This window comes from Mus musculus, chromosome 12, assembly GCF_000001635.26.
Source record: "Mus musculus strain C57BL/6J chromosome 12, GRCm38.p6 C57BL/6J".
NCBI classification, from domain to species: Eukaryota; Metazoa; Chordata; class Mammalia; order Rodentia; family Muridae; genus Mus; species Mus musculus.
In genome coordinates, this window is record NC_000078.6 from 117,562,231 (window position 1) to 117,585,489 (window position 23,259).

General features: G+C 41.4%; 1 protein-coding gene across 3 annotated transcripts in view; it reads left to right on the forward strand.

Annotated features, from left to right (window-relative positions):
• Rapgef5 (Rap guanine nucleotide exchange factor (GEF) 5) overlaps window positions 1-23,259 on the forward strand; it is a 243,212-nt gene that overhangs the window by 45,705 nt on the left and 174,248 nt on the right. For 2 of the 3 annotated variants that reach the window (NM_175930.6, NM_001373989.1), the window contains 4 exons: window positions 13,325-13,375; window positions 15,391-15,497; window positions 19,464-19,585; window positions 21,813-21,981. In NM_175930.6, coding sequence (NP_787126.3) covers window positions 13,325-13,375; window positions 15,391-15,497; window positions 19,464-19,585; window positions 21,813-21,981 — 449 coding nt within the window. Of the gene's footprint in view, window positions 1-12,153; window positions 12,400-13,324; window positions 13,376-15,390; window positions 15,498-19,463; window positions 19,586-21,812; window positions 21,982-23,259 lie in introns of those variants that run through there. The other variant, XM_030246682.1, reaches the window with a different exon arrangement.

Consider the following 23,259-nt stretch of genomic DNA (forward strand, 5'->3'; position numbering starts at 1 on the left):
GCATACATGCATGTGCACACATGTGTGTACCTGTGTGTGCACATGTTCTTAAGAGTGTGCATGTGTGTGTGCATGCATGATGTACATGTGTGTGCACATGTGCCTTGTGTGCACACATGTGTGTGCCTGTGTGTGCACACGTGCTCAAGAGTATGCATGCATGTATGTATGCATGTGTGTGTGAGTATGCCTGTGTGTGTACACATGTGCCTGTGTGTGCACATGTGTTTGCCTGTGTGTGTACACATGCTCAAGAGTGTGCATGTGTGTGTGCATGCATACGTGTGCATGTGTGTGTGAGTGTGCCTGAATGTGCACTTGTGTGTCCATGTGCATGTGTGTGTGCATGTTTGTGTACATGTTCGTATGTGCCTTTGTGTGTGAGTATGTGCATGCATGCATGCAGGTGTGTGTGTGCCTGTGTATGTGTGTTGGAATAAGAATGTGGCTTTCTCATTAAATGTTGGGGGAAAGTAAGGAGAGGAGGTGAAGTGTGTGCAGAAGTCAGAAGGTACATACAGATTTTTCAGCCTGGGGAGCTGAATCAGTCTTGCTGTTCCCTGTAGCTCTTCTTGGCTGTATATAGGCTGCTCTGTTTGGGTACCTGCTTAGCTTCATAGTCAGGAATATAGGAGGCAAGGTCCTATGTGAACCTGACTTGTGTGCTGCTGCCAAGTCATTGGGTAGCAGGTTGGAGGAGAGGCTTTGTGGGGGGCAAGTAGAAGAGTGCAGTTGTCTAATAGTGGCGACTCAACATCTAGACATCTTTTAAATGAGCTGCTTTCCATTAGTACTGGTGAATGTGTTTTGAGATGGTAAATGATAGATATGTTTGTGAATGTTGAATTAAACATGTTTGTTTAGTATAGAAATTCTCTGACAACTTCCATATGCTTATGTTCAGTCTTTATTTTTACTCAAGTAAGCAACATCTTCTACTTGATTTTGCCCATGTAATCCTTGCTAAGAGGACCTTTGTTGGGGTCAGGAGGGGTTTGAATTAGAAATGCTTGCCGCAAGAAGTAGGGTTAGTATCCAGGTGGTACGGGCCAGCCTTCCTAGACTTCACTGTGGTGTGAGTCACCTGGGATCTGGTTCCTTCATCCATGGAAGGAGTGTATCTGGCCTGGTAGAGATGGAGAAACACTGAGGTGAGGCCGGTGCTGCTGGTCCCCAGACCATATGTGGACTGTCATTTGGAGATGGGAGGAGATGGCTGATGGAAGGTGGCATTTGCCAGGTGGGTTCTGTAGCATCCCAGGAATCCAGTGGGAGGTTCGTAGTGAAGGAAGAAGAACAGAATGGTAGGTGGCTGATGCTTGCCCATTTCTCTATAAGGGGAATTTCTGGGGGAATCCAGAACACTAGAGATCACCTTGAACATCAAGAACATGATCTGTGCTGCAGCAGATCTTTGTGTTACAGTAGAAGGTTGCAGAGAGGAGAGACAGTATAACCAAAGACTATGACGAGCCTGTTGTGGTGGCTTATTCCTGTACTTACAGCACTGAGACAGAATCTCAAGTTGAAGACTAGGCTGAACTACATAGTGAGTTCAGAGCTAGCCATGGATAGTGAACCCCTGTCTGAGGAAAAAAAAATAGAGAGGGATTTAGTAAAGAAAATAGTAGATGTGTAAATAGAAGACATAACATAGGAAGCAGGCTTAGAGGACATGATTTGGTGAAAGTAGACTCTAAGTTAGTAGCAAAGAGTTGGGGAAAGGAAAGGATATTTAGACAGACCCTCACCTGCTACAGTCCCACAAAGGCAGTATTCATCCAGCAGCTATTACACTCTGAATGTGGAGTTTGGATCGTTTCCCAAGTTAGCTTTATGTGAGGTATACGACTTCCTTAATAAGACTTTTGTCGGTGGCAGCTCCCTGTCGCCTATTCAGCCCTGCAGTGCAGGATGGCCGGTGAGTAAGTCTGTTGAAGGCACTTCTGCCTTACAGTGGCTTTTCACAGTGTGAAGAAGGACTTGTCACAGAAAGTGAGTGTCGAATCCAGTTTTAGTAGATGAAGAGAAAACGGCAGGTCCGTACCTGGGAATGTATAAAGGAAATACAGTGAGAGATGCGGAGAACATTCTGACTCGTGCTTGGAAACATAGAAGGGAGTGACAGAGGCTGATGTGGCTGTGAAGGGAGCTGTTGAAGGAAGGTCATGCGAGAGGTGTGTGTGTGTGTGTGTGTGTGTGTGTGTGTGTGTGTGTGTGTGTGTGTATGATGGGACCCAGAAGAAAACTTCACAAGTCTGCAGGGTCAAATGCTAGCTAATCAAGGGCTACAAAGTAAGTGAAAGACAAGCCAGCTCAGAGTTTCATCAGTATCCAGGGAGAAGGAATCTCTGCTCCTCATAGTCATTGTTAAAGACCCAATGATGTGGTGTACTCTCACTGTCTCTGGGAACAATGTTTTGCTTTGAACTAGACTTGCCCAGGGTTGACAGAAACATAACAGACATCAGAGAGCCAGAAAACTGACTTTCTATGGGGGTAGAACCTAAGAGTACACATGGAAGAGTTTGCATTTGATACTTCTGATAGGTGTCTCTGTATATAAAACAGTTAGAGAATCTAACCAGTTAGAATCTCTCTGTATGGGTTTGTCTTGAACTAATGATTTCTCTTGCCTCAGCCTCCTGCATGTTGGGATTATAGGTGTACACCACCTTGCCTGGTTCTGATCCTCTTGAATTCTAAAGTAAAAAAGTAATTAAAAGACTTGGGGCACCCAGGACGAGACCAAGGCATAAGTAGGAGATAGGTTTGAGTAGGTGGCAGGATTTTCCTCATGCCACCATCCAGGTAAAACATTTGTTTATATAAAAATCAGCTGTACCTAGCATTTAAACACTGGTGGTGTCACGTGACAAAGCTCATAGAACTTCATGCTCATGGAGAAGGCCTTGGTTCCAACCACCCAACACCAGTGAGAGTCTGTGTTAATTCTCCTAGACACCTGAGTATGAGAAATGAGACTGGCGCATGAACAAATTGCTATGTCTAAAAGATGCTTGACGTGAAAGTCTTGGAGATGGTGCGGAAAGAGGGATGTTCTCCTCGTCTTCTTTCCCCTTATGGCCAGGAAGGCCTCAGATGATTCTGTCTTGCCATGTGGAGTCCTCTGCTATGTCCTAGGGAAAAGGATTTCTGTCCCTTGAGAAGTTTACGTGGGTCCACATTCCTGTGCCTCCCTGTGGGAAAGCTTGCTGAGTGCTGCACAGGGATGGTAGTAAAGGCCAGTAATACTCCAGTTGTCCATCAGGCACTATTCTAAACTGTCTGTGTAATTTACAGTCTGTGGCCCTTAGGGTGTAGTGTCCTGATCTCCTCCAGCATCAGCCCACTCTGAGAACTCATTAAAATTCAGATTCTCAGGTTCTACCCTAAACCCACCAAACACAAAACTGGATGGGAGCCCAGGGGTATTTCATGACACTCTCTAGGAAATAAAGAAATTTGAAAATCACTACTTTAAGTAATTTATTTATTTATTTTAGAGATTTATTTTATGTATATGAGTACACTGTGGCTGCATAGCTGGTTGTGAGACTTCATGTGGTTGTTGGGAATTGTATTTAGGACCTCTGCTCTGTCCAATTAACCCCACTCACTCCGGTCAACTCTGCTTGCTCAGTCCCTGCTTGCTCTGGCCCAAAGATTTATTTATTATTATACATAAGTACACTGTAGCTGACACACCAGAAGAGGATGTCATATCTCATTATAGGTGGTTGTGAGCCACCATGTACTTGCTGGGATTTTAACTCAGGACCTTTGGAAGAGTAGTCAGTGTTCTTACCTGCTGAGCCATATCACCAGCCCAGTAATTTATTTTTTATAACAGCCTAATAAGTATATTTTATTTTACTCACTTAAAAGGGTAGACCCAGTGAAACAAAGGAGATAATAACTTACTTGTCCAGACCACAACTTCTTAGGGCTGTGGCTGTACTTTGAATGCAAGCATTGTGAATGCTGGGCTCTGTTCTTGTTCTTAAGTACTGTGCATGGATGCCTTTCGAGAAGGTGTGTGTATAGGAAAGAAAAGACAACAACCAAACAAAGGGAGGTATTCCCTTATACAAGTATGTAGTCAGTATAAGCTAACCACACACAGTACATCTGTGGGCATTGGGGCATTTGGAAGTGTGATCAAGGGGGAGACCTATGTCTTTCAGATTTGCATAGTAAGAGGAAGCCCAAATGCAAATGAGTATCTGAAGTCCAGAGTTCTCTGGAAGCACTTAGAGATTCAGAAGGGAGATTTAAGCATATAAGAACCGAATGCATTGTCACGTGAACTATGTGAAAATTTAAATATGTGTGACTCGTTCTAGGTGACACAGATTTTGAGACACAGTTTTCTTCTTACATATTTAGTTCTTCTCATCAGTGTTCTCTAGTCCTCCCCCACCCCACCCCCACGGTTTTGTTTCACTTTTGATACAGGTTCTTGTCTATCTCAAGCTGACCCTGAATTCACTATATAACTGAGATTGGTCTCGAATTCCTGTTCCTCCTGCCTCCACTTCTCACCTGTGCCATAGTCTCAGGCTTCTTTAACTGGGGTTGTGATACCCTAAGGGGTCATGGTTGTTAGCCTTAAGGCCAAGGGTGATAATGAATCAAACAGCTATGAAGGATTTCTGAATGGGCAGCAACCAAAATTTGATTCAAAATAAAAATGTATAAAGAGGCATTGAGAGATAGCTCCATCAGTCAAATACTCATGCAAGCATGAGAACATAACTTGGATCCCTGGTATCCAAATACGAAGGCAGGCATGGTGGCTTGCACTGACACTGGAGAAGCAGATGGTTGGATGCCTGGACTTGTTGGGCTGCTAGTCTAGCCTAAGCAATGAGCTTCAGTTCCCAGCAAGAGGCTATGTTGTAAATAACACAGTGGATGGCTTCTGAGACATAACACTGCAGGTTGATCTCGTGTGCACAGATGTGCAATGCCATCACTCTGCCACAGTCAAACACACACAGGCATAGGCACAGGCACATGCACACATGTGTACACACACGCACCAAATGCGGGATGATTCCAGAGTGTTTGCAGTGCCTGTCTGTGCATCTTGGTTTTGAACATACCCACAGCATCTCATCATGCACACTGACAAACGCTGAATACCTAAACTCAGGTTTGAGACTGTTGCATATTTTGATTAAAGTGTTCTTACTGTACATATAAAATTTACTGCTCTTACAGAAACACAATAATTTAGTTATGGAAAACAAGAACCTTAACGTTTTCCTATCGCCATTCCTCGGCATTCATCTACTTGGTAGATGTGGGAACTGTAATTCATTAGAACATTTGATTTTTAAAAAATGGTGGTCTAGGTTGTTGACTTGAGTTCCATAAAAAGTTGTTCCGTGAGTTTGGCTTGGGATGAGGATGGAATTTCCAACATTTTCTGAAGTGGTCCTAAACATACACCTGCCATTTTATGCTATAGATTTATGCAAAATAGTGTCCTCAGCATTGACATTTATAAAATTAACCTATCTATTAATTATGAAAAACATTGAAGACATGCTAAAACTGCAACATCAAATATTTAGCCAAGTATTTCATTCTTAAAATAAATTGTGTGTGTGTGTGTGTGTGTGTGTGTGTGTGTGTGTGTGTGTGTGTATGGCACATGTGTATAGGTGCCCATGGAGGCCAGAAGAAGATATCAAATCCCCTGGAGCTAGAGGTACAGGTGGGTTGTGAGCTGTCCAATGTGAGTGCTAGGTATAAAATCAGGTCCTCCAGAAATAGCAGTAAATGCTCTAACCACTGAGCAATCTCTCCAGCCCCTGATTCTTTGTATAAAAATAATCAGCTGCTACAGCTATCTCGTTAGTATGGAAATTGGCTTTCTTTTTTAAAAAATGATAAAATTATATGGATACTAAGGAACTCTTATAAAAATAAATTATTTATTGTCAGTACATATTGGGGTTACATTATAATTTATATATATATACATGTATGCATGTATACATATATGTATATAATATATACATGTACACATATATAATATACACATTTTTTAATGTAAGACTATAAGAAGACTTGGTATAGTGAGATAAGGAGTGTATGGACTGCTGGGTTACAGGGAGCACTGTCCAGCCAGGAGCATACAGGCAGGGGCAGGGGTAAGCTGAAAAATATATTTGTTGTCTTTCTTGTTAAAGATAACGTATAAGAAGATGTTGAAGGGGTTTAATCTGATGTGTGTGAAGGTGCCAGGGGTCCACATGGGCAAGAAAGCCAGGGGATGGATCTGTTCAGGTGTGAGGACTGGCCAATAGTAAGGGAAGTGCAGCTTTTATCAAGAAATAAGTGTTGAATTTGGAAATAATATCTGGATGTTTTCTTGAGACTGCATCTGTAGGGAAGAAGGAGAACATTAACTGCAGTTTAAGATAACTCCAGCGTTTGGGAGTTTCATGCTGAGTGTGGTGGTACACAGCTGCAATCCCAGCACTGGAAGGCTAAGGAGAAGGATGAAGAGCTTAAGGTCAGCTTGGGCGTCTTCTCCAGTGTTTTCATTTCTTTGTCTCTTCATAAACTTGTTATCTTTATAAGATTGCAGACCAGATATCTTAAAGAACACCCTTCAACTTGAAGTTGTCTGATAGCATCTCGTAAAATTCAGATATGCATTTTGATAGAAATACTGTTTTCTCCATTCATAAGATGATATCATCTTGTCACCTGATCTGTTGTTGTTTTTATCACATGGTTAAGGGGGATCTCCCAGATGCACTCCAAACTGTTTCCCCATGCACTTATTGTCTTGTAGGGAGATATTTGTACACAGAAGGCGAGGACCCTGTGTCTTATTACAGTTTCCATTCACTTTAGCATTCTCTCATAGGTATTGGCTGCCGCTCTGCCACCGTGGAGTTTGCCTTAGGGGCACTTTTTCTTCTGGCTTCTTATGATTACATTCAGCCATTGGAATTGTTCTGGGAGGAAGGTGTGTCCTGTCTACTCATACTCACTTGCTTATCAGATTGCTGTTTATTGACATCACTGTAGGATTCCTGGCATTTCCATGATTTCGTTCTGCTGTTCCGAGGGCTCTGCATTTGAGCTATTGAGGGAGCTTGATCATGCTGGCTGCTGTCGAAAGGGTCTGCACTGATGTCCAGACATGACCACCCGTGCTTATATAAGTGTAGAGAATTCAGTGACAGGTGGGGTAAGCTTGCTAAAACTTCCCCACAACTTTTTCCTACTTGTTCTCTAAAGTTTGGTTTTCTGTGATCACATTAACTAGGGATGCATAGTCTGGAGGGCACAACTGTTCCCTTGTTTGTAAACACAGCCTAAATTTAAGCCACGGAACCTTTGGGGGTTGTCTCTTGTATCTGATGCAGTCTTCACTGACTATCTCAGGCAGACAAAATTGTGAACTACTTGTACTTCTTACCAAGATTTGATTCACTTCTCAGCTTTAGAGTTTAAGTGGGGAAAGGTGTTTGTACTTGAACGGAGCCCTTTGGTAATGGGAGGTCAAAACGAAGCTTATGCCATTAAGAGGGTAAAGCTCTCTGCAGACATGGGGGAGACTGCCTGGGGCTGTGTCTAGTTTACAGAAAGCACATATGGTCTGAGTGGGTGCTCCTGATAGCTAGCTGATGGGAAATTATGTTCACATCTCAGTTCTTTTGGCAAAATGCTTGCCTGCTTCCTTCAGCAGGATGTTTGATGGAGGTAATGTTTGAAGAAAAGTTTCAAATAGCTGAGAAGTCACTTCTTGTTTTACTTTTTAAAATTTAGATAATGTATATAGGAATGTATGCATGTGATTGCAGGCACCTGCAGTGTCCAGGGGAGGGCGTCAGAGCCCCTGGAGTTGAAATTACAGTTGGGTGTTAGGAACTAAACTGATATTCTCTGAAGGAGCAGCAAATACTTTGAACTGTTGAGCCGTCTCCCTAGCACGAACTCACTCATTTTTTACAGCTTAATTCAAACCTGGCTACACATTAGAACTAACTGGGGGTTAGGGGAATGCTACTCAGATCTTGAGATTCTAATTCAATATGTTTGGCATGGGACTATGGCGTTTTCTCCTTAAATTTCCCAAGAACATCTATGCCATTCAGGCTTGGGAACCACTGGATCTAGCAGGTATTAGTTGTATACCCTCCCCGCCCCCGGCACATACACACAGTGCTGGAGAGTGAGCCCAAGACCTGCATGCAAATACTATACTTTCTCAGCTCTCAGCCTCTTAGTGGACTTCTTGCTGCTCTCCCTGAGGCTATTTAAGTAGTTAGCAGCTGTAGTGGAAGAGAGTCTGTTGTGATGTTGCCAGTAAGCAGCCCCAAAGATGGACTTGGATGGAACCATTTTTTTTTCCTGTCTTTTGTTGCACTGTCTGAGATGAACAGAGCCATGTTTACATCACTAGAAGAGTCACTTGGATATGCATCTGTCAGTTTACTTAAGTCACCATATTCTATGTTATTTTATTATATATATATATATATATATATATATATATGCACATATATATACACACATATATATACATATATACATTTAAACATATATATTAAACATGTATATATATATATGTATATATGTATATGTATGTATATATGTATATATGTATATATGTATATATGTATATATGTATATGTATGTGTGTGTATATATATATATACTAAAGATGGACTTGGGTTGCAAATATAGGGGTTTCCTAACTTCTTTTTAGTCTGGTTTAGCCTCTACAGAACAGAATTGATACTACTTACCACAGAGTTTTTCAAAGATTGTTACTTGATGTCTGTAAAATATTGGCCTGTAGCAGATACTTTGTTACTATGATGACTCAGACATGGAATACTGCTGGCTTTGGTCTCTGCTATGGCTCTCACTTTATTTCTCTGGGGCCTGTAGGAAAGTACTTCATTCTCTGGCTATGTGATCTTCAAACCTACAAATGGTGGGATTCTCTCCTTCATCTTGACCAGGGGTTGGTTGAGAAACCCATTTATCTTTGGTCATAAGAAAGACTCACAGTCTTAGAAGTTGCCAGAAAGTGACAGGCTTTGTTGTTTACGTCTATGATTTCTTTTATACGTCCACCAGTTAATTGTGAAGCTTTCTGGTTTCCTAGCTTGGTGAGATGTCCAGGTGTGTTTATTCCATGGTTCCTTTTTCACATTCTGCTTGGTTGCTCTAAATGGGGGGAACGAGACAGTGACTATGTCATCAGTCAGTCTGCTGTGCTCTTTGGTTCACTGTAGCGATAGGACAGGTTGCACTTCCGTGGTGATTTAAGGATTTGTTTTTTTTTCCTTAGGAAATCTCTTTCCTTGGCAACCTAAGCAGGATCTACGGATAGTGTTGAGGCATCTCCTACATGAGATGATGAGACAAGAGCTCTATATCTCATCTAAGATATTTTTATCAACTGCAGTGAGTCTCAGGCTTGGCTCTTGACCAATTATAGCTTAATTTTCATGGACACCCACCTAAAAGGAAGTAAGCAACATATGGCTGTCAATCAGTTGTTTTTTTTAGTTATGACATCTCTCCTTTTCTTGGTGTCCATTCATGTACAATAAAGGACCTCAGGTCTCTAACCCATGTTTAAAATATTACATTTCTCTGGGCTCATTTAGTAAACATGGTTCATTAAAATAGAGAGGAGGAGGAAATTTTGAATTAAAGTCCATTTTTCATTCATGTTATTAGTCTATCTGTGGATGCATGTGCCTTTCTGAATCAATGCACCTATACTACGTAGTTCTTGGCAGTTGGGAAGAAGCAGAGCAATGAACCCTAACCCTTTCTGTTCTCTGTATTCATGAGATAATAATGGTGGGAGCCTTTTTAAAGAGACAACACTTGGGTGGTACACTCCTGTAATTCCAACACTTGGAAGCCAAGGCAGAAGAATCACAAGTCTGAGGCTGTTGTAGGCTACACAGAGATACCCTGTCACAACCCCCACTCCAAGCCCACATCAGAACAATATCCAGTATTGATAGATTAGCTACCTGAGGTGATACAGCAAACAGACGGAAAATTCAGAACCAAGAGGGATAATTCACCACAGGTTTAAAGTTTATAGCTTGTGTCTTCTGGGAAAGGGTTGTGTAAATCATGGACGGGTCCTTGTTCTCATGTTTCTAGTTTTCTCAGTGTCTTAGAAGAAGTATAGGTGCTTCATAATGTGAAGTAAATAGAAGGGAGGTGCTGTAGGCGAGGTGACGAAGCCCTGTGTGCTGAATGAAGTAGTGAAACCAGGGCATTATAGGGTGGATGACAGTGGCTGTTACAGATCAGGGACAGAATGTTAAAATGGAGGGGTATCCTTCTCAGAGTGATCTTGTAGATGCTGAGCTGCCCTTTGGAGACTAACTGTATGGTGGTCCTCTCATACAGTGAAGAAGCAAGTCTCTCCTAAACCTGTTAAACACGGAGGTGTGTGTGTGTGTGGGGGGGGGGGGGGGATAATCTGTAAGTTCTCTTTACCTCGCCTTTGTAACTTGTTACTTCTGATCAACATTGAACCCTAACAGGAAGCAGTTTCTACAGGAACGTTTAGAAAAGTCATTTTAAGTTTAAGTGTCAGTACTTCAGTGAGATCCACAGAGAGCTCTGTGGCTTGCCCTAGCTCAGTGAGCTGCTATCCTAAGTGTTAATGAAAGAAAACTCCCTTGGGCCTAGTTAAGAGGCTTCAGAGGAGGTTCTGACAATAGGATTGTGTTCTGTGAAAGAGAAGGTCTTATTTTGTCTCTTGTCATTCCCCAGGGACTGGCAGCTTGTCTAACACCCTTATCTCTATAGCACTGAGGAGTCCCATCACTTTCCCTGCCTCCCTTACCTGTCTTTAGAAAGAGGCCGTGCTGGGGTGGTGCTACTTAGCTGGATTGTGTGACTGTAACCCTGGAGGCTGCCTGGTTTAGGGTGGCAATGGAGAGAAACGCAAGTTGTTTGTTTCCTTTGTGAAAATATTCCTGCCCAGTTTTTTAGAACTGGTTTTTACCTAAGGAGAGCTTTTTTTATTGGACTAGCTTGTGTGAAAGATTTGGTTTTGTTTGTTTTAACTGATTGAGACAATTCAATGAATAAATGAAATGTGTTAGCTTTGGTCTGCCACAATGTTCTTTTTGTTGTTGTTGTTGTTGTTGTTAAATTCTTGTTCAGGATATAAAAAGTAACTTATGACAACTCATCTTTACAGGAAAAATCTGGTGTATATGCAAGTTTAAAATTTTTTGATATTTCAATAATTGAAGGTACTTTATAGGCTCAGATGACAGAGATCTGGGAAGGCTCATGGGAACTATGCATAGACAAGGCCAGCACGGCAGGCATCAAAAATAGGCTAGCTTATAATATGTCCTTTTTAAAAGCAACTTGCAGATTTTTAACAAAGTTTATTAGCATTTCTGGACAAAGAGTCAATACTTATGGGACAAAGAGTCAATACTTATGTTTGTTTAATCAAAAGATAATTAGTGTGGGAGCTGTCTAGAATATGAAAGAGTCAGAACAGGAATTTCTTTTTAGGTTAAAATGTGGTACAAGGTTCACATACCATACAGCAGTGCATGGCAGGGTATGCTTGGTAAATATGGCAGGTTATTTTAAGAAACGGAGGTGGCAGGCTAAAAACTGGGCTCTCTAAAGCATCCATTCTTGGAGTCCAGGTGTAAAGCGCTTTTAAACATGGGTTGGGAGCTCACTAAATGTTAGTTTCTCTGTTCCTCTTGAACCGCAGTAGAACATGATAATCATCCTCCATTGTGCTTAAGCATCTGTGGGGGATGTTGCTGCTTCCTAGATTGTTAGGTAGGGAAAATTAGCTCCTGCAATTCAAACCATACAGCAAATACTTAGTTGATACACAAAGAGCTAAATAAATGAATGGGAAAAATAAACATCTTTACATAACATCGTATGCTGGGTGCCATGAGACCAAAGCACTACAGAGTGCCAGCACGGGTCCCCAATGTGCCACCATGTTCTGTAGCATGAGCAGCATCTAAACAAAGATCTTCAGAGAGTATCAACCCCCTCCTTTCCCCACCCCATCCCCCTTAGCAGGGCTTCACGGGAAGTAACCATGTGGTATACCACCTTATCACTCAGAACACATAGGACCTCATCTGATCTTAGAAGCTAAGCAGAGTCAGGCTTGGTTAGCAGTTATGTGGGAGGAGTGCAAACCTGGGCTTTGAGGTCCTGTGGGTCCATCATGGAAGAGAATAGATTTGAACAGACTATGATATAACCAGGTATGTGAGTGACAGGTTGCTCTAATCTATGTGTGTGAGTATGTTCATGGGTGATTATGTTTTGTGTGTTCATAGGCGTACGTATGTGGAGCTCAGAAGACAGCCTTGGCATCATTCTCAGGTGCTAACCACTTTCACTTTTGAGATACAGTCTCTCACTGGTCTACACCCTCCATGCTAACATGGCTTTCCAATGTGTCTCAAGGATCCACCTGTCTTTGCCTTCATAGTTCTGGGATTACAAGTATATGCTGCCATACCTACTTGAAAAAAAATGGATTATGGGGATCAAACTCAGGTCCACATGCTTGTAAGACAAGGACTTGTGGACTGATCTCTCTCTAACATCCTGACACTTGATTCTTCCAAATTCTTTATTTTTGTCAGTTTCATGTATGTGTATGTTATTTTGTGAGCATAATCTACAATATCCTCTTCAAGACCCAGGGACACAAATCTTAGTGAGGAAATTCCTGTGGTGCTGAAGAGAGAGAACGCAAGACTGTATAAGAGGTAGACTGTGGACCTGAGGGCCTTAAGTTAGCTCCTGTAAGCTATCAGTGACTCACTTTAAGTGGAAGGGCATGGTTTGGGTAGATTTGTCTGTTGAAGGTTGTAAGGTGGTTCAGAGGGGGAAACTAAAAGGCAGGAAGATCACTGAGAGGCTGGGGTAGCATCTGAGGTAGAAGTCAAGGAGGCTTGAATGGGGGCGGAGCAAGAGAAATGGAATCCCAGCCTCATCAGGAGTGGAGAGAGGGGTCTGAAGACATAGTTTTCTCCATCACTGCAGCTAATGGCCTCTGGGGCAGGAGCTAGTCAAGCAGAGTGTCCTGCTTGATTGGTGTGAAGGTTGACCAGATGATCTTAGGAGACTCTTGAAGTCTGTTAAACTCATCTTTAGTGTGGTCCTAAGCCTGAAGCTTACATGTGCTTTATTTTATTTTGTTGTTATTATTGTTATTGTTGTTGTCATTATTATTATTATTAGGTTTATAGTATCTGCTTGAGTTTAATTTCTCCTTTTTTTTCTTTTTCTTTTAAAATAGACTCTCTCAAGAAGAATTTCTAATCCATACCTTGAACATAGTCCTTCTCAGGTAAGAAACTGTTTTCTCTATCCTTCTGTACTTTCTGGAATGGTGGTTCACAAATGCTAGTGGAGAATGCTTTTGTTAGAGATGCCCTGACCTGGAGTTTTGCAGGGATAATGCACTCATCACAGTATCTTCCCATCAGGGAAGACCACCAAAGAAGTTGAAATTCCCTGATAATTGCCCTGATATATGATACTCATGAGATAAGAAATAACTATTTTCTACATGCCTTGCAAATCAATGTAACAGAGTAAATATGTGTCCTTTACTTTTTGTATCGATGGTAACACAAGAGGTTGCAAGTAGTATACATTGTATATAGAACATTAGTAAGACAAGACTGAGCGTCTTGCATGTGTGGTTAGGTCTAAGGGCATTGTCCCTTATGAGTTCACTGATGAGAAGAGATGGGTTTGTGTTTATTATGTTGCATTAAAGAATCAGACACACTTTCCCACTCTTCAGAAAGGGAGATGGAGGTGAGGACCTTGTCTGCCTTGCTCTGCACTGTGTTATGCACTTGGAGTAGAATCTGTACTTGTCAGCTGCTCATTAAATGTTTTATACTTATTGAGTGAACCTTGTAGGTGTCAGGACTAGCTAAGCATCAGCTGACTCATGCTTCTGCCTCAGTAACTTTCTGTCATGTCAGTTGCTCAAGATTTTGACTTTTAAAAACTTGTTAACAAAGCATCATTTCTGGCCATTTTCACTTTCTCATCAAATTATGTACAAGTGACGATTGGGAAAATTAAGTATAAGCACTTATTTCCTATCAAGTCACGACCAATATACGATCAATTTGTTTGCTTTAAGAGACAATATTTATAGGTGAAGAAATAGTTTACTAAGAGGGCCAGAGGTGTAGTGCAATTGTAAAGTATTTGCATTGTATGCACAAGGCTCTGAGATCAAACCCAGCACAGCCAGAAAAAAAAGAAAAAGGAGTTAACCAAGAAACAAATGGGGCAGAGAGATGGCTCAGCAGTTAAGAGCCCTGGTTACTTGTCCAAAAGACACAGGTTCAATTCTCTACATCCACATAGTGGCTCACAGCCATCTGTAACTTCAGTTCTAGGGAATCTAGTATCTTCTTCTACGTTTCAGAGGCACCAGGCACCATATGGCACACATACATATGTAAATACATTCAGGGAAAAGTACACATACACATAAGATAAATAAATTTCACAGTATGAATAAAGAGAACAAATGGAAAGCTGTAAACATTTAGCAGCATACAACAATTTCATGAGCATTTACCATTTGAAGTAAGCTCATTGCTTTGCACCTCCTTGGTTTATGAAACAGCCTTGTGCTATAGAGGAAGGTGCAATTGGAGAAAAGGAAGTATTTTAAAAATAGGGCTTAAAACTCACAAGAGTTACCTACCTTCATCTCCAGGGACCAACAATGGCAGTGGAGGGATGAGAAGATTAAGGAAAGAAGTTAAATGAAATCTCTTTCTGAAAGATGGAATTGTGAAGTACTGTAGATCAAATCAGAACTTTGGAATTAGCTGTGAACTCTGAGGTTATGTGAAGCCTCAGGGCAGAGTAGCCTGCTGTGACATTGCACCATCTTTAAGTTATTCACTAAGTGTGGAAATATCTTCTGAGGACTTTTATATGCATGAATTACCAATATGGCCAAAGTAGTAGATTTGTTTGTGATTAATCTAAATAGATTAAATGATTCTTCAGTTTCCTGTAGTGATTGGAACACTATATTTAAGATAATGGATATTTTACACAGAAGTCTTTGTGTTTTAAAAGAATATTACAATTATAGTTAGGTAAAGTACTTTACATTTAGAAAAGTTATTATAGTCTAATAACCTAAGTAGACCATCAGCTAAAATAAAGTAAGGTAATTATAGGCCGGTAGTTTCATAGGCTAAAATGTGTCTGAAGCTCTGGGAATTGGTCATGCTACTTATATATAGCATGCTATTGGGAGTTCACAGACTGTCACATTATTGTTCTACATTCACAGGGATTGTTTGTCTTTTCTCTTAGATTTATGGAGAGAATTCTTCCTGTGCAGGAAGAGCATTAAGGAATATTATTATCCTTCAAGCAGCTGACCTGGTAAAGGACAGAGTGAATCTCAAGGGGTTTTACAGGTAACACAATTTCTTAACACCTTGTCAAGAAAACAGCCTGTGTTACAATTGTAACCTTGAGCATAGAGTAGCAGGCTGTCTCGGTATTAGCTGTCAGAGGGACAGATGTGTTTTCTCTGCTGAGGATCCTAAGGGTGCTTGCTTATGGTCATGATTAGGCTTCTGGGTCTAAAAGAATATGAAACTCCTTCCTAACTACATAGTCTCTCTCTCTCTCTCCCTGTCCCCTGCCGCCTCTCATTCTCCTGAGACATGGGTGCATGCTACACTGGGGACTTCAAGAAAAATAGGTCTCTCCATATTGGAGACATGGTCAAGTCTCTGGAAAGGTTCATAGGCAAAAAGAGCTGTTCAAATCCTCCAGGTGAGAAGGAGCCGCATCCCACTCTGCACTGTGAAATGAGAATGGCAATCTGGCTTCCTAAGCCAGTGAATAATAGAGGCACATCTGTATTGGAGAAACAAATAGTTTATGGCCAGTCTTAATAAATGGCTGCACCTACTACTGTGAGGTCATCTGAAGCATGTGTTTCACTCTTGTGGAATATTAAAGCAAAACAAAACAAAGGAAGATGGACTAACGCTGAATGATACCAAAAGAAAATTATAACAGTAAAACCAAGAGGAAAGGAAATGTTATTTATTGCTGCTTTTCTTAAAGAGATAACATTGAAATAGCAGAATTGGGACAGCACTCAGATATCACAAAAAGGAGGACATATTTATTCTACCAATAAAGGATGTTCCTTTTAGCTATAAAAATTTAACTTGTAAAAAAAATCAGTTTATTATTCCTGTTGTTTTCATTGGCCACGGGAAACAAATGTTTCCATTGAAAATATTTCATGATGGCCTGGATCCTGGGAATAGTGATTCCCAGATATTTGGGGTAAGAAGACTCTTGTCTGAGGTACAGTTTATACACAAAAATGCACAAGTCTTAAAGTATATTGCCTAATAAAGTTTCATTTACTATATACCTATGCAGTCATCATCTGTGTAACCATTATTAATATACAAAGGGTGTTTATGTTCTAAAAAGTTTCTTCATGCCTTTTAACAGTAACCAGTTTCTGCAAATGTTTTAATGTTTTATTAGCATGCATCATTTATACATAATAATGGGATTCATACTTGTACACAGTGAATTTCAGTCATTATTATCTCCACCTCTGCTGCTGTCTTATTATAGGCCCACTCATGTGCCCCTCTTCCTGTTTCCCACTAGCCTCTCTTCTATTGTCATGTCTTTTTGTTGGGGTGGTGGCAAGGTTACATGAGTGTAGTTGGGAGTTTGTTTCCAGGCACATTGGTACCTTACAAGTTCTTTATGGCACTGAAAGAAATGACTGCCCTTTTATTAATAAGTTTTTAGTGGAATTATAAAACCCCAGGAAGGTGTAGGGCCCTATGAACCCTACCTTCTTCATGACCAGGAGTTGAGAAGCCCAGTCTTATGGAGAACTTGGGTACATAATCACAGCTGCTGCCAGCTCAGTAGTACAACAGCCAGCTTCAGGAAGAGTCCATTTTGGCTTATGGTACCCATCATGTCAGAGGATAGATAGCAGCAGGTGAATGGGCAGGAAGCTGAGAGATCACATCTTAGCCACAAGCATGAAGCAGAGAGAACAAACAGGAAGGAAGGCGAGCTGATGAACTCCTGAAGCTCAGCCTCCACAATGTGCTTCCTCTAACAAGGCTGCACCTTCTAAAGCAGGGTCTGCATACCAGATATCTAGGTTACAATTTATAACAGTAGCAAATTATAGTTATGAAGTAGCAACAAGATAATTTTATGGTTGTGGGTCACCACAACACCAGGAACTATATATTAAAAGGCCACAGCACTAGGAAGGTTGAGAACTAGTGGTCTAAAATTTCTGTCACCTTATAAACAGTACCACCCCAGGGACCAAGTGTCCAAATATATGAGTCTACAGGAGACATTTTGCATTCAAACCTCTGCACACACACACACACACCCACACACACAGGTTGAAACTAAAAAAAAAAAAAAAAAAAAAAAAAAGTAAAAACATCAAGTACAGTGACACCCAACTCTTTAAAACTGACATTGTATATGGAAGTCTTCTTGTCTAGTTGTAGGCAAGCTCAGAGAATCCATGTTAGTTACAGAAGGCTACGCTAAAGTCTACCTTTGTTCTTAGGGTGTTTTTGTTTGTTTGTTTTAATTTGTTAGCAATCTCTGTGGGCACTGATTGAAATGGAGATCTAAGCAGGTCCATGGGAAAATGAACTATCCAATTTAGAATGTATTTAGGTTTTTATATGAACAGAGTTGGGAGGGAGTATGTATTTGTATGTCTTCTCCATTATAGTCCAAGGACTGACTAGTGTTCTAGGATTAAAGACAAATTACCAATAAGGTTGTCTGGGATGGAGCACTTAAACTGGTGGTAAATGGAGGCGATGTGTTCCCGTATGCTAGGTAAAAATCCACAATAAAAGCTTTGAAAAGTTTCTATTCAGTTTGTACTATAGAAAGAGCATGTTAGTTCCTGAGACCTTATTTCCTTTTATGTACATGAATCACTAAGCACTCCACTATATCATTTATGTTTTAAAGTTTACTGTCTGTGTTACCACAGACAGTTAGAAACCATAATGGGAAGAAAGGAAGAGGTCAAGAAAAAACAAAATTTCCACCCCAGAGATGGGTAAAATGTAGCTGTCCATGGACTCGCGCCGGTCTGTAGCTCATTACCTCCATATGTACACAGGACCACATGGGTCTATAGTTCATCACCTCTGTATGGAAGTACTACTGCCTGGCATCACAGCTCTGGTTATATCTCCGTGTACCACCAAAGCTTCTGGATGGAGTACAAGACTTAAATCACACTATGGCTAAGAACTACTGCCAGTATTTAGATCGCAGTGCTCCAATAACCTCAGCTTTTATCCTTTCCACTCCTCCCTGCCCCATAGATTTGAGCTTTAAACGGGATTGTTGTAGATCTGCTCAACAAGTCAGGGGATTAGAAAATAAATGCATAGCAGCTCATCTCATTTTATTTGCTTTAGAGATATTAAGGACAGAGTTTCTCGTTGTCCCTAATGGTTTTCCTGGTCAGATGGTTGGTAAGAGCAATTGCAAACATAATGATGTTTAGGGAGGGGCGGAAAGGGACCAGATACAATGAAATCAATATTATGTTGGGGAATGGTACCCAGTTTTCTGTTAAGGTTGTTATAGCAATTCTACACTTTAGCATATTTGTTCTAAGCCAGTGTTCCAAACAGAATGAACCCTTCCTAATGAGAAAGGAAAGTTAGAGGAATTTGGTCTTTGTGGTCACCAGCAACACCTAAAGGATTTGATAGGGGTGAGCGTCTAAGTTTCCAGATAGCTTTGACATATCAATATCTACACCTGACAGCACCCTTGTTTTTCCCTGAAACCACTGAGCATAGTGCTGTTGAAAGGCTCAGACTAGGAGACTTCCTCATGACCACCTGTGCTACCTCATGCAATGTGGAGGTTTGGTTTGTTGAGCAAATGTCTGCACACTTCCGTGTTCCAGGTGATATCAGACACACAGAAAAGGCTGTGGAGCCTCAGTGTTTTGAGAATGTGAAAAAAAAATGACAGTATTTAATCCATGGGCTAAAGTGCTTTCAAAACCCAAAGATGCTGCCTAATTGAAAGAAGCACTGAGAAATTAATTAACACTGTGATCCTTAACATGAAAGGTGTCCTATAGAATTAGAACTTCATATTGACTGTTTGGTCTAATTGCCACCTGTGTTCTCATTTAAAAGGACTATATATCTGGATGCTTATCATTATCTTAGCATTAACCTGAAGGTAGAGGAGAGGCAATGCCATTTTTTTCTTGGCTTGCTTACTTCAGAGACAGAGCGCTCATGAAAGGAATGGCATCTAACATCAATGTTTCGTTTTTGAAATTTCTCATTGCTTGTGGCTTTGCTTTGTTCCAGGAGAAGCTGTGTGGGGTCAGAGCTGGTCGACTGGCTCCTGGAACACTGTCCTTTTGTCCAGTGTAGATCTATGGCCATTGGAGTCTGGCAGCTCCTACTGGATATGGGGATTATGTCATCCGGTGAGTGTTCCTTACTTTGAGGACGCAGTCACTGTGTTGTTAAACTGCTAGACCAGACCGTACTTGACCTTCCGGAGAATGTCATAATCTGGATGGAAATTGTTTTTGAAGGCAGATTTTTTTACACAATTATTTTCTAAGTAAAAATGGCAGATCATTTTTTGATTCGTTTACTTTCCCCACACCCTCTGTGGAAATGATTAGGTACCTGTTGATTGCAGGCTTATACATGTAAAAGTCTCTTCCTTTCTCCCTGTCTACTCTGCTCATATTTTTGCCAATGAGATCTTTTGTTGCTTCAAATGAATGGCTTATTATGATGTATGCAATCATCAGAAACTGACTTATGAACCGTATGTGTTTGCCATTTTAATTAAATAACCATGAACATGTAGATATGTGAGCTGTGAAAGTAGCTGTTCAAACAGGCCAGAAAGTGATGTTTAAGTAGAAGGTCAGATAGATGGCGATCTCTCTCTTCTTAGTTGAACTAGGAGAATTGAAGGAGCAGAAACCAAACTATCTTTGTTTTTTATTTAATCTCGATTTCTCAGATGCTAGTTGATACTGTAGGGGGAATTTGCCTAATTGTTTCCAAATTGTTGCTTGGCTAAATAAAGATGTCAGCAGCTAATCCTGGGTTTAAAAGAGAAGGCGGGATTTCCAGGCAGGACAGGAAGAGAGCACAGGGTGTACAGAGGTTGGACGAGGCGGCAGGTGGAGGAGAAGCTGCAAACAAGTAGGTTTCTTCCCACTGATAGTTTGTAGCAACTGCGGAGGCCAAGGTGGATGGGGCAGGATATTCTATAGAGGATAAATATTGAGGTCAATTCCTGGTATCATTGTGAAAGAACAATATTGTGTGCAATTCTAGAAAGCACGCTTCTCTTTACCTGGTCTCCTTGCCCAGCACTCCTTGCAGGCTGCAGCCCTGCACGACTTAGCTCCGAGATCACACCGTATCTGGCTCCACTTCCATCCTGCCCATTCCCCCTCTGAGAATTCCTGGAGCTACCGCTCACGTTCCACAGACCATCCACCCCTGTGGCTGGCTCTGTGGCTTACCCAGCTCCCAAGCTAGCTCTCCAGGTTTCCGCTTGCTGCTTGCCTGGTGCAGCAATGGCTGCCTCACCCAGCTCCCTAGCTCCCTTTAGCCGGGTGGAAGGAAAACACTAGAGACCTTTATATTTTAAAACTGACCAGATAACTCAAAGGCTAGGTGAAGAATATCCTGCCCCATCCACCTTGGCCTCCGCAGTTGCTACAAACTATCAGTGCGGAGAGACCTGCTTGTCTGCAGCTTCTCCTCCTCCTGCCCCCTCGTCCAACACCCCCACCCCCACCCCCCACCCCCACCCCCAGTCCTCCCTGTGCTCTCTTCCTGTCCTGCCTGGAAATCCCGCCTTCTCTTTTAAACCTAGCGATTAGCTTCTGACATCTTTATTTAACCAAGCAATAATTAGGGAAACTCCCTCTACAGAACAATACAGAGGGGACATGGTTGTAGTCATCTTAGTCACTAATACCTTGCACCTTATTTAGAAAGTCAGTTAACTGTTTTTGGGGAGGGGAGCTTTTATTGGCTCATTGGCTAGCATTGGGTTTCTAGTTAGCCACACATTTCGTGTAAATGCCTTTTGGAAGCATCTCTAATGTTTGATTCCTTTAAGACAGGATTTCCCAACGATGACAGTATGGACGTTTTGAGCTAGACAACTCTTTGCTGTGGGGGGACTGTCCTGTACATACAGGATTTTTGCCAGCATCTGTTTCTTTTCCCTTTTTCGATGCCGGTAGCACACCCTTTTATTGTGACTACCAAAAAATGCCTCTAGACATCACCAATGGTCCCCTGAAGCAGGACCACAATCATCCCCAGTTGATAGCCACTGATCTTGCTAACTGAAACTTGCTATCGTGCTGTGTTTATGCGGCTTTGCCTGCCGCTCTCTTTGAAGCGATATTGATTTGGTCATCACCTGTCTGTGAAGCAGAAAACATAGCATATATGTGAATATATCAAAGTTCAAGCAGTGAAATTGACCAGCCAGTGCATCCTTTCATTTTGATTGGGCGTGTAAGCATGAATGAAGCTCAGATGTCTGAGTACAGCCTTGTCTATGGATTCTCCTTAATTATTGGACTTTTCGGTTTATTATCTGATTTATGACTCTAAACCACAACTTTTTTTTGTTTGTTTGTTTGTTTGTTTGTTTGCTTCGAACAGTGGACCAACATCTATACTTTCAAGATAATTATGTTTTCTACCAGTTTTCTTCGGATGAGTGCAGCTACTTGTACTGCGAATTTGAAAGAGAGGAAGAATGGCAGAAGGGAGTGAAGCTATTGCTGGAGCTTGTGCATCTCATTCCTGCAAGAGCTGGCATCTGTGACCTGTGAGTAGGTGCTGTTAGGTACCCCTGTAAGCTGCTCTTTCTTAGAGGAGATCTCCTTTGTCCTGGGACTGTGCTCTGTGCCTGCCTGCAGATCCCCACTTGTTTGAGTGGTAGGAACACTCTTTCCAAGTTCAGGGAGGTAAGACACACTGCAGAAGATGCCTTCTGGCTCCTACATGGCTCCATTGCTATTCTGATCCCAGGCATGCCTGTTCTACCAGCTGCACCACGATGCTTCTAATTCACTGCTAAATGAGTAGATGATCTAAATTAGGTCTAAACATATGACGGGGCCGAAGTTGGAATGAAATAATAACTCACATCTTAGGCACTGTCCAAGTCGTGACTGTGCTAAGGAGGAGTCCAACAGACATTTCTGAAAATAATCTAGAAGCCATGTTTGGCAAATCAAAACATGTGAATCATTATCACCTGAAGAGAGTGAATCACTGAATAGTTAAAATTAATTAGCAGAGGCTTCCTTGAGTCATGGTATGGGGATTAATGACATGCCTTGTTTATCCTTGGCAATAGTGAAGAGCTTATTTCAGAAAGGAGTTGCAGATTGAAATGTCAGCTGAATCACTAATAGAGTTCTTCAGGTATCAGCACACTGTCCCATACCGTTAACTCTTAAGACAAGTGAACGGCCCTTACTTTTCAGGTAGAGACTACAAATTCCAAGAGATGCACTCCTCCGACCACAGCAAACATAACTTTCTCTTATTAGCTAAAGTGATCCTATTGAATAGTTCATTCAGTCTTTTCACAAAGGAACATCTTATACTAGTGATACATTTCTGATAGGAAGGTTGGATGTTGAGCACATATTTCATGTCAGGCACTGCACTAAAAGAATGCCTTGCAGTTTTGGCTTCACTTCAGAAAGATTCTTTAAGACGGGCACTGTAAGTGAGGAAACCGAGGCACAGAAGTCAAGTGACCTGACCAAGGTCACACAGACAACAAGTGCTGTTTTAGTGGTTGAATTTACATTGGTCTAGCTTTATTACCTCGGCTTTCTACACCTGCTATGATGTGTTCTCAGAAGCTAGGGGATAATCCCAGCACCCCTTCTGAGAGTTGTAAGCACAAGTTATGAAAGTGTTAGAGGCCTGTGATTATGTCCTCACCACCGTAGGCAGAGGGCCATGCAATAGGAGTGTAGATTCCAGTGGCACTGAATTATGGCAACACAGTGGCCTTTATTTAATATGTTCCTTGTAGAGGTCATATGTATTCAAGAGAGGTCAAGGCACATTTCAGCAAATTCCAAGG